Source organism: Entelurus aequoreus, linkage group LG27 (assembly GCF_033978785.1).
Source record: "Entelurus aequoreus isolate RoL-2023_Sb linkage group LG27, RoL_Eaeq_v1.1, whole genome shotgun sequence".
Classification (NCBI taxonomy): Eukaryota; Metazoa; Chordata; class Actinopteri; order Syngnathiformes; family Syngnathidae; genus Entelurus; species Entelurus aequoreus.
Window position 1 is genome coordinate 9,514,579 of NC_084757.1, and position 17,925 is coordinate 9,532,503.

The 17,925-nt window shown below is 37.4% G+C and overlaps 1 protein-coding gene across 4 annotated transcripts in view; it reads right to left on the minus strand.

The window, feature by feature from the left end:
• Window positions 1-17,925, minus strand: part of kif1aa (kinesin family member 1Aa) — a 132,107-nt gene that overhangs the window by 50,874 nt on the left and 63,308 nt on the right. For 3 of the 4 annotated variants that reach the window (XM_062038686.1, XM_062038687.1, XM_062038688.1), the window contains 6 exons: window positions 17,597-17,777; window positions 16,764-16,836; window positions 15,946-16,036; window positions 13,497-13,645; window positions 13,266-13,438; window positions 8,859-9,002 (listed from right to left, as the gene is read on the minus strand). In XM_062038686.1, the coding sequence (XP_061894670.1) occupies window positions 8,859-9,002; window positions 13,266-13,438; window positions 13,497-13,645; window positions 15,946-16,036; window positions 16,764-16,836; window positions 17,597-17,777 (811 nt within the window). Of the gene's footprint in view, window positions 1-5,883; window positions 6,169-8,858; window positions 9,003-13,265; window positions 13,439-13,496; window positions 13,646-15,945; window positions 16,037-16,763; window positions 16,837-17,596; window positions 17,778-17,925 lie in introns of all 4 variants that reach the window. The other variant, XM_062038685.1, reaches the window with a different exon arrangement.

The following is a 17,925-nucleotide window of genomic DNA, read 5'->3' on the forward strand; positions in this document are numbered from 1 at the left end:
ATTTTACTCATTTTCATTAATTACTAGTTTCTATGTAACTGTTTTTATATTGTTTTGCTTTCTTTTTTATTCAAGAAAATGTTTTTAATTTAGTTATCTTATTTTATTATTTTTAAAAAAAAGTACCTTATCTTCACCATACATGGTTGTCCAAATTAGGCATAATAATGTGTTAATTCCACGACTGCATATATCGGTTGATATCGGTATCGGTTGATATCGGTATCGGTAATTAAAGAGGTGGACAATATCGGAATATCGGATATCGGCAAAAAGCCATTATCGGACATCTCTAGTTTTTTTCTTTGCCTATGAATTAACACACGCACAACTTTAGTAGATCCGGCTTTTTTATGTCCTTTTTAAAATAAATATTGAAATTATATACGTTTTTTTTTTTTTTTTTAAATCTATGGTAGAAATTGTTGCATTCAAACGCCCCGTCTCCACGAGCCAATAGGAGTGGACATTTAAGTGTTAAAAAGGCGTATGACAAGATTGGTGAGGTGTAAAGAAGGCATGCTCAGGACAGAAAAAGAAAAAAATGAGAACAAAAAAAAAAAGCTCCTGGACTCCAAAGAAGCCAAAGCATATGGCGTGGAGAAGTCATCAGGCAAAACAGCCTTGTGCTGGCCACACACAACCAGGACACCTGGCAGCTGGACAGGTGTGCAGAGGAGGACCACCAGGTCATGGTCACACAGACTCAAGAGGGAATAAATGAAAGGACTTTGTGCTCTGGCATGCCTAAAAGAGACGGCTGAGGTGGAAACCAGCTCTTTCAACTCGAGTCCTCCCGCATTCTAAAATGATGATCCACTTCAAGTACAAACAATACTGTGAGAGAATCCACCTAGCTACAGAATCTCAAGGTCCAAGCAGTCTCTAAAATAGGCACCTTGTTTGTCATGCCTTGACAGGAACTGAAACTGAAACTTCTTCTTCGCTCTCTCTGCAGGCTTCACGACACCATTAATAATAATATATCCTAAATTCCCCATTATAAGACGCTACTTTTTTCCTACACTTTGAAACCTGCGGCTTATAGGACGGTGCGGCTAATTTATGGATTTTTCTACGCTGCCAGCTATAAAAAGCATTTAAAACATTTTTAAAAGCAAATATGCTGAGAAGCGTCATGAACGTACTGAAAAATAATATCATCCATCTCATAAAGTGAATCATACCTGACTTGAACTATTTATGAAGAGAACTGTTGTATTTACAATGAATGTTGTGTGAAAATTGAGAACATACGTGTCACTAATTGCTACGAAGTGAAACAGGGGGAGGATTAGATTAGCTTTGCTTCTTCCTACTCCGTTTTGGACATGTTGTAAAGACAAATGAAGATACGTGATGTATCATACAAATACTGGAAACATGTTGGAAATACTGCGATGAGGTGGCGACTTGTCCAGGGTGTACCGCCCGAATTCAGCTGAGATAGGCTCCAGCTACCCCCCCGCGACCCCAAAAGGGACAAGCAGTAGAAAATGGATGGATGGATGTTGGAAATAAATGTCAACCAACAAAGTGGAGCAGTTCACTCAACTTTTTTTTTTCCGACGGGAGTGCCATTCGTCTTTTATAGCATTTCTACGCCTATGGATTCTTCATTTTTATCATTCCAAGCAAAGTTTGTCAATTTTACAATATAACTAAAACTGTTCATACTTACTAAAGCGTCCAATGTGTGATGTCTACAGGAGTGTTTTTATGCATAATTGTACGTGCTATCTTAATGTAATGACGCCAGCGTAGTTAGCGTGAGCGAATATGCTAACACGTTTACGAGCGTCTTTGTTCCTATTTTTAACTTACAATTGCATTCTGTGTGTATTGTTTCACTTTCACAAATCCCCAGGTAAATGCACCAAAACGTCACCGCGGAGTTATTGGGTGAGCGGGTCCATGACGATGACTTCTGTTTTGTTTGATCAGCCGTTTTACTGCCGTGTTACAGACACCGTGTGGCAGCAATTAAAGTATGTAGATAAACATTTACAGAATATTTCTGTGTGTATCTAGCTTAGTGTTGTCCCAATAGCAAAATGATTTTGATACTTTGATACTTTTCTAAATAAAGGAGACCACAAAAAATGGCATTATTGGCTTTATTTTAACAAAAAATCTTAGGGTGCTTGAAACATACACTACCGTTCAAAAGTTTGGGGTCACCCAAACAATTTTGTGGAATAGCCTTCATTTCTAAGAACAAGAATAGACTGCCGAGTTTCAGATGAAAGTTCTCTTTTTCTGGCCATTTTGAGCGTTTAATTGACCCCACAAATGTGATGCTCCAGAAACTCAATCTGCTCAAAGGAAGGTCAGTTTTGTAGCTTCTGTAACGAGCTAAACTGTTTTCAGATGTGTGAACATGATTGCACAAGGGTTTTCTAATCATCAATTAGCCTTCTGAGCCAATGAGCAAACACATTGTACCATTAGAACACTGGAGTGATAGTTGCTGGAAATGGGCCTCTATACACCTATGTAGATATTGCACCAAAAACCAGACATTTGCAGCTAGAATAGTCATTTACCACATTAGCAATGTATAGGGTGTATTTCTTTAAAGTTAAGACTAGTTTAAAGTTATCTTCATTGAAAAGTACAGTGCTTTTCCTTCAAAAATAAGGACATTTCAATGTGACCCCAAACTTTTGAACGGTAGTGTATGTTTCTTATTGCAAGTTTGTCCTTAAAGGCCTACTGAAATTATTTTTTAAAATTTAAACGGGGATAGCAGATCCATTCTATGTGTCATACTTGATCATTTCGCGATATTGCCATATTTTTGCTGAAAGGATTTAGTATAGAACAACGACGATAAAGTTCGCAACTTTTGGTCTCTGATAAAAAAAAAAGCCTTGCCCCTACCGGAAGTAGCGTGACGTCACAGGAGGAAGGACTGCTCACATTTCCCCATTGTTTACACCAGCAGCGAGAGAGATTCGGACCGAGAAAGCGACGATTACCCCATTAATTTGAGCCAGGATGAAAGATTCGTGGATGAGGAACGTGAAAGTGAAGGACTAGCGTGCAGTGCAGAACGTACCTTTTTTCGCTCTGACCGTAACTTAGGTACAAGCTGGCTCATTGGATTCCACACTCTCTCCTTTTTCTATTGTGGATCACGGATTTGTATTTTAAACCACCTCGGATACTATATCCTCTTGAAAATGAGAGTCGAGAACGCGAAATGGACATTCACAGTGACTTTTATCTCCACGACAATACATCGGCGAAGCACTTTAGCTACTGAGCTAACGTGATAACATCAGGCTTTACTGCATATAGAAACAAAACAAATAAGTCCCTGACTGGAAGGATAGACAGAAGATCAACAATACTACCAAACTCTGGACATGTAAATACACGGTTAATGCTTTCCAGCTTGGCGAAGCATAGCAATGCTGTTGCTAACGACGCCATTGAAGCTAACTTAGCTACGGAACCTCGACAGAGCTATGATAAAAACATTAGCTCTGCACCTACGCCAGCTCTCATCTGGCGGCCCGGAGACGGAGGAAGTCAAGGTGAGGTCGTTCGGCTAGGGCATCTGCTATCCTCAAAGTCCTCCTGGTTGTGTTGCTGTAGTCCGCCGCTAATACACCGATCGCACCTACAGCTTCCTTCTTTGCAGTCTTCATTGTTCATTAAACAAATTGCAAAAGATTCACCAACACAGATGTCCAGAATACTGTGGAATTTTGGTATGAAAACAGAGCTTTTTTGTATTGGATTCAATGGGTCCGAATACTTCCGTATCAACTGTTGACGTCACGCGCATACGTCATCATATCTAGACGTTTTCAACCGGAAGTGTGGCGGGAAATTTAAAATGTCACTTTATAAGTTAACCCGGCTGTATTGGCATGTGTTGCAATGTTAAGATTTCATCATTGATATATAAACTATCAGACTGCGTGGTCGGTAGTAGTGGCTTTCAGTAGGCCTTTAAAGAAAATAGTGAACATACTAGACCAGTGTTTTTCAACCACTGTGCCGCGGCACACCAGTGTGCCGTGAGATATTGTCTGGTGTGCCGTGGGAAATTATGCAACTTCACCTAATTGGTCCAAAAAAATATTTTTTTGCAAATCAATAATTATAATAATGTGCCGTCTAGTGCAGTGTTTTTTGGTATGTAAAAAGTTAATGTAAGGCTTAAACCAAAAATGAACAAAAGGCAAGTCCCGCTAGGAAAAGGCACTGAAGCATAGGGATGGCTGTGCAAAACAAAAGTAAAACTGAACTGGGCTACAAAGTAAACAAAAACAGAATGCTGGACGACAGCAAAAACTTACAGCGTGTGGAGCGGAGACGGCGTCCACAAAGTACATCCGTACATGACATGACAATCAACAGTGTCCCCACAAAGAAGGATAGCGTACGCACAACTTAAATAGTCTTGATTGCGAAAACAAAGCAGGTGTGGGGAATAGAACTCAAAGGAAGGCGTGAAGCTGCTACAGGAGAACAACAACAAAACAGGAAGGGTCACCAAATGAACAGCGCAAGACAGAGACTAAAGCACTACACATAGGAAACAACAACAAACTCAAAATAAGGCACGACAACCTGGTGGAGTTTCATTTTGTAACCTTTTCTGCTGGTGGTGTGCCTCCGTATTTTTTTTAATGAAAAAAATGTGCCTTGGCTCAAAAAAGGTTGAAAAACACTGTACTAGACCAGTGTTTTTCAACCACTGTGCCGCGGCACACTGTGCCGTGAGATACAGTCTGGTGTGCCGTGGGAGATTATCTAATTTCACCTATTTGGGGTATAACATTTTTTGCAAACCAGCAATTATAGTCTGCAAATGATGTGTTGTTGTTGAGTGTCGGCAGAGTAACCGTGTAATACTCTTCCATATCAGTAGGTGGCAGCAGGTAGCTAATCGTGATCACAATTTTTCAGACGACAGCGGGAGGCAGAGTGCAGGTAAAAAGGTGTCTAATGCTTAAACTGAAAAATAAACAAAAGGTGAGTGCCCCTAAAAAAAAAGGCATTGAAGCTTAGGGAAGGCTATGCAGAACGAAACTACAACTGAACTGGCGACAAAGTGAAGAAAAACAGAATGCTGGACGACAGCAAAGACTTACAGCGTGTGGAGCAGACGGCGTTCACAAAGTACATCCGAACATGACAAGACAATCAACAATGTCCCCACAAAGAAGGATAAAAACAACTGCAATATTCTAGATTGCTAAAACAAAGCAGGTGCGGGGAATATCGCTTAAAGGAAGACATGAAACTGCTACAGGAAAATACCAAAAAAACAGGAAAAGCCACCAAAATAGGAGCGCAAGACAAGAACTAAAACACTACACACAGGAAAACAGCAAAAAAGTCCAAATAAGTCAGGGTGTGATGTGACAGGTGGTGACAGTACACCTACTTTGAGATAAGAGCTATAGTGTTGCATGCTTAGTTATGGTTTAAAATCATATCCCACGACTTTTTATTGTCAATATCGAGTTTCATATTTTAATGATTTCTGCTGGTGGTGTGCCTTTGGATTTTTTCAATGAAAAAAATGTGCCTCGGCTCAAAAAAGGTTGAAAAACACTGTACTAGACAACTTGTCTTTTAGTAGTAAGTAAACAAACAAAGACTCCTAATTAGTCCATATTGTATCGCGGTACTATACTAATACCGGTATACCGTACAACCCTAATCTATCTTATAGTCTGGTGCAGCTAATATATGGAAAAGTATTTTCCATATGGATTTGGTTGAACCTGGTACTATGAAAAAGGTCCTGCTTGGAGCAAAAAAAGTGGTTGATGTGGACATCACCTTGTCATTGTGTTTGACAAATGTGCGTCTCAGCGTGAAAGAGCTAGTTCCGTCCAGCAGCGAAACCTCACCAACCTTCCCACTACACTGAATAACGGCGAGCGGTCGTAAAAGGGATCCTGGCCTTCGCTGGAACCTTGGCAGAGCTCTCGCTCCTCCTCATCCTCATCATCATCCTCCTCCTCCTCTCCCCCCAGCTCCAAGCATGAGTCGTCCAAAAAGATATCATCGTCCAGGTCCTCCAACTCCTCCTCCTCCCCTCGACCCTCCGCCGGCTCGGTCATTTCAGAGCTGGAGAGGGTCGGGGACGGGGTGGGCTCGCTCATGCGCTCGCTCATGCAAGTGTTGAAAAGAGGGTTTCTGGTGCACCAGAGACACGGGAAGTGGGTTAGTAGAGTTAGAGAGAAACACTTGCTAGTAGAGAAGCGTTAGAGGGATGCAGACAGAAGTAGTCGCTGCCTGAATAGGAACCATCATCAACCTGGAAGTCACAATAGTTGGTGCGATGGTTCTCATGAAGAAGCCCAAAGACAAGGACATTTATTTGTAAAGTATCATGTCATACCTTCAGTTATCTTATAATTTTCATTGAATATATTTAAGTCATTATTCAATGTTTTATATTTATTATTTCATTATTATTCATGTATTATTCATAATGATTTAAATGTATTATACTTAAATAAGTATTCAATGTGTTATATTTATTAATGTATTATTTATAAATCATTATTATTTATTTAATATTTATAATATAATATTATTATTATTAATGCTAATTATTATTTAATTTATTATTACATGTGACAAAGTATGGATTATACACATTAAACTTTTTTGATTAAGTAATTTAATCATATTTAATTAATGCCACCATTTTTATTCACTGATTAGGTGTACTGTAAAAAGTATACTTTTATTATTTTTTTATTTAATACTTTACTTAATTACTTAATAACACTTTTCCGGCAGCTCTGTTGAGTCTTTTCACTGAGTTGTGTTAGCGCTAGTTCATAAAAAGATTGTCTTTTATTCTTGTCCACAAACGGGGATATTGTTGAATTGCAAGCTTGTCATGTTACTCATTGATTTGTGGTTTAGTATTCCCTCGTAGTAGTAGTAGTAAGAGTATGTGTATTTGTTGTTTATTATTCCCTTGCAGTAGTAGTAAGACTATGTGTTATTTATTATTCCCTTGTAGTAGTAGTAAGAGTATGTGTATTGTTGTTTATTATTCCCTCGTAGTAGTAGTAGGAGTATATGTATTTGTTGGTTATTATTCCCTCGTAGTAGTAGTAAGAGTATGTGTTGTTTATTATTCCCTCGTAGTAGTAGTAAGAGTATGTGTATGTGTTGTTCATTATTCCTCGTAGTAGAAGTAAGAGTATGTGTTGTTTATTATTCCCTTGTAGTAGTAGTAAGAGTATGTGTTCTTTATTATACCCTTGTAGTAGTAGTAAGAGTATCTGTACTTGTTTATTATTCTCTAGTAGTAGTAGTAAGAGTATGTGTATGTGTTGTTTATTATTCTCTTGTAATAGTAGTAAGAGTATGTGTATTTGTTGTTTATTATTCCCTTGTAGTAGTAAGAATATGTGTGTTTGATGTTTATCATTCCCTTGCAGTAGCAGTAAGAGTATGTGTTGTTTATTATTCCCTCGTAGTAGTAGTAAGAGTATGTGTATTCGTTGTTTATTATTCCCTCGTAGTAGTAGTAAGAGTATGTGTATTTGTTGTTTATTATTCCCTCGTTGTAGTAGTAAGAGTATTTGTTGTTTATTATTCCCTCGTAGTAGTAGTAAGAGTATGTATGTGTTGTTCATTATTCCTCGTAGTAGAAGTAAGAGTATGTGTATGTGCTGTTTATTATTCCCTTGTAGTAGTAGTAAGAGTATGTGTTCTTTATTATTCCCTCGTAGTAATAGTAAGAGTATCTGCACTTGTTGTTTATTATTCCCTCGTAGTAGTAGTAAGAGTATGTGTATTTGTTGTTTGTTATTCCCTTGTAGTAGTAGTAAGAGTATGTGTATTTGTTGTTTATTATTTCCATGTAGTAGTAGTAAAAGTATGTGTATTTGATGTCTATTATTCCCTTGCAGTAGTAGTAAGAGTATGTGTTGTTTATTATTCTCTCGTAGTAGTAGTAAGAGTATGTGTATTCGTTGTTTATTATTCCCTCGTAGTAGTAGTAAGAGTATGTGTACTTGTTGTTTATTATTCCCTCGTAGTAGTAGTAGTAAGAGTATGTGTATTTGTTGTTTATTATTCCTTAGTAGTAGTAGTACTACAATGTGTATGTGTATTTAGCCTACATGTTGTTTGCTGTGTGATGTCTAAAAGCTACAGTATAGACCAAGGTTTAAAACAAAGCTGAACAATTAAAACAGATAATATATGCAAAAAAAAGAAGTTTTTTTTAAAAAGAAATGTCTTAAAGAGAACTTTCCAGGCGTCCAGGCCAATTGTTATTAACATTACGTTGTGTAATTGGGGAGTTGTATTATATAAATGTTTTTGGATTATCAGTAGTTACTTTAGCTGAGTGGATAGAGAAATACTGTATAAAACAAATTCATGTTACTATTATTTTTTACTATTCATAATAATCATAATATTGTTTAATTTAAAAATACACAAAATTATAATTACATTTGTGACAGAAATGTGGATTATAAAAATAATCCTAACATGAATAATGTTATGTTTGTTATTATTTGTTGATTGGGCAATCTCAAAGCCCTGTGTAAAAAAAATTATTAGTATCACTAAATATTATGTTATATTAATTACCTTAATTGTAAAAACACAACTAAGAGCTGGTGTATAAATCAACTATTAGGAAATATCAAAGGTGACAACTAATGGTCTAAACCTCTCCATGGGGCTGCAAGACTCATAACATGAATGAGGGACCAATCACAACACAGCAGGGCTCAATGTTATGACCATGAAGGAGCTTGCACTCATCCAGGCAGGAAAGGGAAGAGCAGCACGAGTGCTGACCCCCGCATGAAAGCCCTCTTCTGCACAGTCCGTGGACAGGAACGTACCTGCCGACCAGACGGAACCATGGGAAGCGGTCATAGAAAGGGTCGCTGCCCGTCATGGCGCTCTCGCCGTTGTCTGTTGACGTGGTGGTGGGAGGAACTTCAGCAGCGCGGTCGTACATCTCCCTCATGAGATCCAGCCTCTGCCTGCAAGAACAACAATGTGTTTACACCCTAAATAATCTACCACTCCATATTTGGGACCTTTACGCGGAAATAGTAGAAATATGACATTAGTGACACCCGGTGAACAGGCAAGCATTAGGACTTCTGAACAGTAGTAGTAAGAGTATGTGTTGTTTATTATTCCCTCATAGTAGTAGTAAGAGTATGTGTATTTGTTGTTTATTATTCCCTTGCAGTAGTAGTAAGACTATGTGTTGTTTATTATTCCCTCGTAGTAGTAGTAAGAGTATGTGAATTTGTTGTTCATTATTCCCTTGTAGTAGTAGTAAGAGTATGTGTTGTTTATTATTCCCTTGTGGTAGTAGTAAGAGTATGTGTATGTGTTGTTTATTATTCCTTGTAGTAGCAGTAAGAGTATGTGTTGTTTATTATTCCCTCGTAGTAGTAGTAAGAGTATGTGTTGTTTATTATTCCCTTGTAGTAGTAGTAAGAGTATGTGTTGTTTATTATTCCCTTGTAGTAGTAGTAAGAGTATGTGTTATTTATTATTCCCTTGTAGTAGTAGTAAGAGTATGTGTATGTGTTGTTTATTATTCCTCGTAGTAGCAGTAAGAGTATGTGTTGTTTATTATTCCCTCGTAGTAGTAGTAAGAGTATGTGTTGTTTATTATTCCCTCGTAGTAGTAGTAAGAGTATGTGTTGTTTATCATTCCCTTGTAGTAGTAGTAAGAGTATGTGTATTTGTTGTTTATTATTCCCTTATAGTAGTAGTAAGAGTGTGTGTATTTGTTGTTTATTATTCCCTCGTAGTAGTAGTACAAGTATGTAAATGTGTTGTTTATTATTCCCTCTTAGTAGTAGTAATTTGTGTATTTGTTGTTTATTATTCCCTCTTAGTAGTAGTAATATGTGTATTTGTTGTTTATTATTCCCTCATAGTAGTAGTAAGAGTATGTGTATTTGTTGTTTATTATTCCCTCGTAGTAGTAGTAGTAAGAGTATGTGTTGTTTATTATACCCTCATAGTAGTAGTAAGAGTATGTGAATTTGTTGTTTATTATTCCATCGTACTAATAGTAAGAGTATGTGTTGTTTATTATTCCCTCGTAGTAGTAGTAAGAGTATGGGTATTTGTTGTTTATTATTCCCTCGTAATAGTAGTAAGAGTATGTGTTGTTTATTATTCCCTCGTAATAGTAGTAAGAGTATGTGTTGTTTATTATTCCCTCGTAGTAGTAGTAAGAGTATGTGAATTTGTTGTTCATTATTCCCTCCTAGTAGTAGTAAGAGTATGTGTTGTTTATTATTCCCTCGTAGTAGTAGTAGTAAGAGTATGGGTATTTGTTGTTTATTATTCCCTCGTAATAGTAGTAAGAGTATGTGTTGTTTATTATTCCCTCGTAGTAGTAGTAAGAGTATGGGTATTTGTTGTTTATTATTCCCTCGTAATAGTAGTAAGAGTATGTGTTGTTTATTATTCCCTCGTAGTAGTAGTAAGAGTATGTGAATTTGTTGTTTATTATTCCCTCGTAGTAGTAGTAAGAGTATGGGTATTTGTTGTTTATTATTCCCTCGTAATAGTAGTAAGAGTATGTGTTCTTTATTATTCCCTCGTAGTAGTAGTAAGAGTATGTGTTGTTTATTATCCCCTCGTAATAGTAGTAAGAGTATGTGTTGTTTATTATTCCCTTGTAGTAGTAGTAAGAGTATGTGTATGTGTTGTTTATTATTCCTCGTAGTAGTAGTAAGAGTATGTGTATTTGTTTTGCATTAGGACTTCTGAACACGCTTCTCTTCCTCAGCTCCCACCACCCCCCAACACGGCCAGCTGCAACATTTAGGACTGCATTGTGCCGAGTGTGAAATTTGGTGGAGGAGGAATTATGGTGTGGGGTTGTTTTTCAGGAGTTGGTCTTGGCCCCTTAGTTCCAGTGAAAGGGACTTTGAATGCTCCAGGATACCAAAACATTTTGGACAATTCCATGGGATGGCACTTCAAGTTCATATGTGAGTCAAGGTCGGTGGCCAAATACTTTTGGCAACATAGTGTATGTACACATATGAGAGAATGCCAAGAGTGTGCAAAGCAGTAATCAGAGCAATGGGGGGGCTATTTTGAAGAAACTAGAATATAAAACATGTTTTTAGTTATTCTTTTGTTAAGTACATAACTCCACATGTGTTCATTCATAGTTTTGATGTGACAATCTACAATGTAAATAGTCATGAAAATAAAGAAAATACATTGAATGAGGAGGTGTGTCCAAACTTTTGGGCTGTACTGTATTTGTATATACGTACATATATATATATAATATACACACGCATATAAAACATGGTTGACGCAGCGGAAAATCTTGATTTGAGACCAGGGGTCTTGGTCTGGAAAAGGTTGGTGACCCCTCGTTTAAAGGCTACGTCAGCCTGCCTCAGAAGACCAATGACTATTTGAGCAGCTTCCTGAGCTTTTGTGTTACTTCTGTTGTACTACTCATTGTATTCTTGGGATATTGGTCCCGTATCAGCAAAACAACTAATATCTCAGATATGAGCGAAGGAACCCTGAACAATTGCCAACATCAGGGTTTCCCACACATTCATTTATTTGTGGCGGCCCGCCACGAAGGAATTACGTCCGCCACAAATTAAAAAAATAAAAATAAAATAAAATTTTTTGTCCTCTCCAGCTTCTCAGGCAAATCTTATAGTTGATGTAGATGCCTATATCGGCTGTTCAGATTTACTTTACAAAAGAGAAGTGTAGGATACTTCTCTTGTTGCCTTATTTGTATTTGACTTTATTAAATGTATTTATATTAGAAATACAACATGTGTATATAACAAAGGGTGCAAAGGCAGTAGGAAACACATGGTTAAGTGTAGGGAGTAAAACTGATGGCAGTCTAAAGTTCAAGATTTTTGGAGCTCTTTGTTCAGTGGATCAGATGTTTGATGAAGCTCTGTGTCTATCTACCACCACTACTGTTTTCTGTTTATTTGTTACTGACTGTGGCAGGACACCTCTGCCTCTGTTTCACTTTATGTTGCTGGTAAATAATATGGTTGTAGTAGTAGGCTAAAGTTAAATTATTTAGTATGCACTAATTAAAGGGGCAGAGTTTTGAGACATTTTAGCTTTTATATTTTATAAGATATATTTTTTGTAAGAACCACAATTAATAAATATATTTCAGTGAATAACTTATTGTTCAAATCTGTATATAAATATGTACATAAAGTGTTGTAATTATATTGTAAAATGGATGGATGGATGGATGGACGTTTAAAACAAAACTGTTATTATTAATTAGTAAGTATACATTTTTTGAGCCTTTTTAGAGAAAATCAAATCATTGTAGTAAATTATGCAAATTACTCGATGATGTCATGGTGACCACGCCCATAGCCACGCCCCCACCGCCACAGGTATCTTGGCAGTTTATGGGAAACACTGAACATATAAACATTTCTGGGTTCCTTAATATAGCTTATAGTGTAGACATTTTTCTAGCTGGCTGACATCATTTCTTCCTGGAAGTAGGAGAATGTGTGTGCTGCTGCCTCAACTTCTCTACTGATATCATCATCTCATATTTGTATCTGTCACCTTATTTGATTGAATCACGGAACATGAAACGCTCCTTTAATGAGCCCACGTCCAGCGACTCTGCAGTAGCCAAAACAAACAAAATAAAAGGCGAGAAAAGAAGGACAAAAACTGGATTTCCAGGCCAAAAAAAGGACATTTTGACAGGTAAGCATAGGAGAGCACTGCAGGAGGAAGGTGAGTGGGCGTGGCCTCGTGAGTGCTGCAGTGAAAGCAGACCGGAGAAGATTTGTCATAAGAAGGAGAAAAAAAAAAAAAAAAGTCCTGTCAGCTATCAAAACATCTTTGGCTAGAATTACTGACAATGAGTCATTTTTATTCTAAAATGAATAGAATAAATAGAAAATCGCTGCTTATTACGATCTACTTTAAAGGGGTGACAAAGAAAATAATTTTCGAATGAATCGCGATTCTTATTTGTAACGATTCTTAAACTATTAAAAAAATTTAAATACGATTTATTTTTTATTTTTCAATTATATATTGTATGTGTCAATATTGTATGTATCTATATTGTATATGTCTATATTGTATATGTCTATATTGTATAAGTCTATATTGTATGTGTCTATAATGTATTTATCAATGTAAAAAAAGAGCGATACTGAGAGAGGTAAAAAGATACTGGGTCCATCTCTAGTCTATCATACAGAGTGACAAGTCAAAGCTGAAGTGACCTTAGTTTTTCCAAGGTCCAGTAGTGAGTGGCTGCGTTCTTCTGGTCCTGCACCTCCACGGCGACCATGGTCTGAGGAAAGTGTGTGTGGTCCAGGTCTTTGCTGGCCGGCAGCAGGTCAGGCGGTAGAGGCGAGTAGAGGGTGTCTGTCAGCAGCACAAACTGGAACTGGACCTGGGAGGTCCACAAGGGACCTGTTATTCCAAGTCTTTGGTCCACGCCATGTTCTCACCTTCTTCTTCAGCTCCACGCTGATGGCGTTGGCCTCCTTGAGGAAGATGGCGTTGCCCCACAGCAGGTCCCGCAGAGAGGTGAACTGGTAAGACCTCCACCTGCGGAAGGTCCACACCGCCAGCTCTCGCTCCTTGTGGCTCCACGCCACTGTAGGACACAACAACATTGACTTTGTAGTTCCAGTATTTATTACATAGTTCCAGTATTTATTACATGTGTGGGTATACTTCCTGTATTTATTACATGTGTGGGTATAGTTCCAGTATTTATTACATGTGTGGGTATAGTTCCAGTATTTATTACATGTGTGGGTATACTTCCAGTATGTATTACATTTGTGGGTATAGTTCCAGTATTTATAACATGTGTGGATATAGTTCCAGTATTTATCACATGTGTGGGTATAGTTCCAGTATTTATTACATGTGTGGATATAGTTCCAGTATTTATTACATGTGTCGGTAAAGTTCCAGTATTTATTACATGTGTGGATATAGTTCCAGTATGTATTACATGTGTGGGTATAGTTCCAGTATTTATTACATGTGTGGGTATACTTCCAGTATTTATTACATGTGTGGGTATAGTTTCAGTATTTATTACATGTGTGGGTATAGTTTCAGTATTTATTACATGTGTGGGTATAATTCCAGTATTTATTACATGTGTGGGTATAGTTCCAGTATTTATTACATGTGTGGGTATATTTCCAGTATTTATTACATGTGTGGATATATTTCCTGTATTTATTACATGTGTGGGTATAGTTCCAGTATGTATTACATTTGTGGGTATAGTTCCAGTATTTATAACATGTGTGGATATAGTTCCAGTATTTATCACATATGTGGGTATAGTTCCAGTATTTATTACATGTGTGGATATAGTTCCAGTATTTATTACATGTGTCGGTAAAGTTCCAGTATTTATTACATGTGTGGATATAGTTCCAGTATGTATTACGTGTGTGGGTATAGTTCCAGTATTTATTACATGTGTGGGTATACTTCCAGTATTTATTACATGTGTGGGTATAGTTTCAGTATTTATTACATGTGTGGGTATAGTTCCAGTATTTATTACATGTGTGGGTATAATTCCAGTATTTATTACATGTGTGGGTATAGTTCCAGTATTTATTACATGTGTGGATATATTTCCTGTATTTATTACATGTGTGGGTATAGTTCCAGTATGTATTACATTTGTGGGTATAGTTCCAGTATTTATAACATGTGTGGATATAGTTCCAGTATTTTTCACATGTGTGGGTATAGTTCCAGTATTTATTACATGTGTGGATATAGTTCCAGTATTTATTACATGTGTCGGTAAAGTTCCAGTATTTATTACATGTGTGGATATAGTTCCAGTATTTATTACATGTGTGGATATACTTCCAGTATTTATTACATGTGTGGATATAGTTCCAGTATGTATTACATGTGTGGGTATAGTTCCAGTATTTATTACATGTGTGGGTATAGTTCCAATATTTATTACATGTGTGGATATACTTCCAGTATTTATTACATGTGTGGGTATAGTTCCAGTATTTATTACATGTGTGGGTATAGTTCCAGTATTTATTACATGTGTGGGTATAGTTCATGTATTTATTACATGTGTGGGTATAGTTCCAGTATTTATTACATGTGTGGGTATAGTTCCAGTATTTATTACATGTGTGGGTATAGTTCCAGTATTTATTACATGTGTGGGTATAGTTCCAGTATTTATTACATGTGTGGGTATAGTTCATGTATTTATTACATGTGTGGGTATAGTTCCAGTATTTGATATACTTCCAGTATTTATTACATGTGTGGATATACTTCCAGTATTTATTACATGTGTGTGTATACTTCCAGTTTTTATTACATGTGTGGGTATAGTTCCAGTATTTATTACATGTGTGGATATACTTCCAGTATTTATTACATGTGTGGATATACTTCCAGTATTTATTACATGTGTGGGTATAGTTCCAGTATTTATTACATGTGTGGGTATAGTTCCAGTATTTATTACATGTGTGGATATAGTTCCAGTATTTATTACATGTGTGGGTATACTTCCAGTATTTATTACATGTGTGGATATACTTCCAGTATTTATTACATGTGTGGATATAATTCCAGTATTTATTACATGTGTGGATATACTTCCAGTATTTATTACGTGTGGATATAATTCCAGTATTTATTACATGTGTGGATATACTTCCAGTATTTATTACATGTGTGGGTATACTTCCAATATTTATTACATGTGTGGATATAATTCCAGTATTTATTACATGTGTGGGTATAGTTCCAGTATTTATTACATGTGTGGGTATATTTCCAGTATTTATTACATGTGTGGATATAATTCCAGTATTTATTACATGTGTGGGTATAGTTCCAGTAAACTCCTGTGGGGGCGCTCAGGAAAAACAAAATCACCTTCTTCTTCTGGCTCCTCCTCTTCCTCAGGGGCTTCTGGGTAATAACGATCCACCTGCTTCTGAAGAGCCTCCAGCTTGCTCTCGTAGTCCTGAAGGTGAAGCAGAAACATCATGGATGCCCAAAGAGCACAAAAGGTATTTCACATTAGAAGACTCCGTGTCTAAAGTGGAGACCCTCAGACATGTTGTTTTATTGGTGCAGGCCAACAATGCTGCAATCACCTTAACTCTGCAAGATCAAAACTGAATACGCCAAATATTATTATTCTGCTAACATTAGCATGCTAAAATTTTATGCTGCCATTTTAATCATTTGAACCCAAAATTCATGGGTTTTGAGACATCTATCAAGTATACTAACTGTTCCCATTATAACAAGCAAACTTTTTATGCCAGCTTTTTAGCTTCAATCAACCCCTCGACCAGAGGTTCACAGCACAGATAGCAGGTTGATCAAAAAATGTTCTAGTTGGTATTCTCCAATTTCACCCATATAGCACTCTTAAGAAAGCTCCAAGATGGCTCTATCTACATGCATATTAAGCAAGCTGTAGCCAATTTGTTATTGTCAGAGCTAAAACAAAGGAACTACTTTTGGCGTAGTGACAGCAGCTCAGGCTACTACCAAAGGTAGGCTAATGAGAGCTGCTAGCTAACAAAATAAAAGCAAACTAACACGAATATGAAATGTTTTTTCACCGGATTGGTGGAGGTTTGTTTGTTGAGTGTTATTGTGTTGTAAAGGTGGACTTCATGATCAAACCTGCCATGAATGAACAACAGTAACCTTGATTGATTGATTGAACAGTAACCTACCAGTCTTTGCTGCTCCAGCAGGTTGTTGGCCTCCTCTCTTTCTTTGCGGTATTGCTCCTCCAGCTCCTGCAGCCTGGAAACAAACACTTTTGTTCCATCTCCTTCCTTCTACTTTCTGACCAATCACCTTTGTTCCATCTCCTTCCTTCTAATTTATGACCAATCACCTTTGTTCCATCTCCTTCCTTCTACTTTTCTGACCAATCACCTTTGTTCCATCTCCTTCCTTCTACTTTCTGACCAATCACCTTTGTTCCATCTCCTTACTTCTACTTTCTGACAAATCACCTTTGTTCCATCTCCTTCCTTCTACTTTCTGATCAATCACCTTTGTTCCATCTCCTTCCTTCTACTTTCTGACCAATCACCTTTGTTCCATCTCCTTCCTTCTACTTTTCTGACCAATCACCTTTGTTCCATCTCCTTCCTTCTACTTTCTGATCAATCACCTTTGTTCCATCTCCTTCCTTCTACTTTCTGACCAATCACCTTTGTTCCATCTCCTTCCTTCTACTTTTCTGACCAATCACCTTTGTTCCATCTCATTCCTTCTACTTTTCTGACCAATCACCTTTGTTCCATCTCCTTCCTTCTCCTTTCTGACAAATCACCTTTGTTCCATCTCTTTCCTTCTACTTTCTGACCAATCACCTTTGTTCCATCTCCTTCCTTCTACTTTCTGATTGTTCCATCTCCTTCCTTCTACTTTTCTGACCAATCACCTTTGTTGCATCTCGTTCCTTCTACTTTCTGATTGTTCCATCTCGTTCCTTCTACTTTTCTGACCAATCACCTTTGTTCCATCTCGTTCCTTCTACTTTCTGACCAATCACCTTTGTTCCATCTCCTGCTTCATGTCAATGCCCTGCTTGTCCAGCAGCTCCCTCTGGGCAAAGGCCCAGTCCATGGGCTCTGCGGGGGTCTCGGCACAGGGGGTCCTCTCCCTCTCGGCTCGGGCCTGCTCCGGGTGGTTGAAGCGGAACACGTGGCTCTTCCCCAGGATGATGCGGTTTCCTGAACACCAGCCAAGGGAGGAGCGTATTATTATTATTATTATTACAATCATTTCGCCACACCTAGTGTGTGTGTGACAATCATTGGTACTTTAACTTTAACTTTTTTAGCTGAGATGGCCAAAATGCGGCCATGTGCGAACATATTC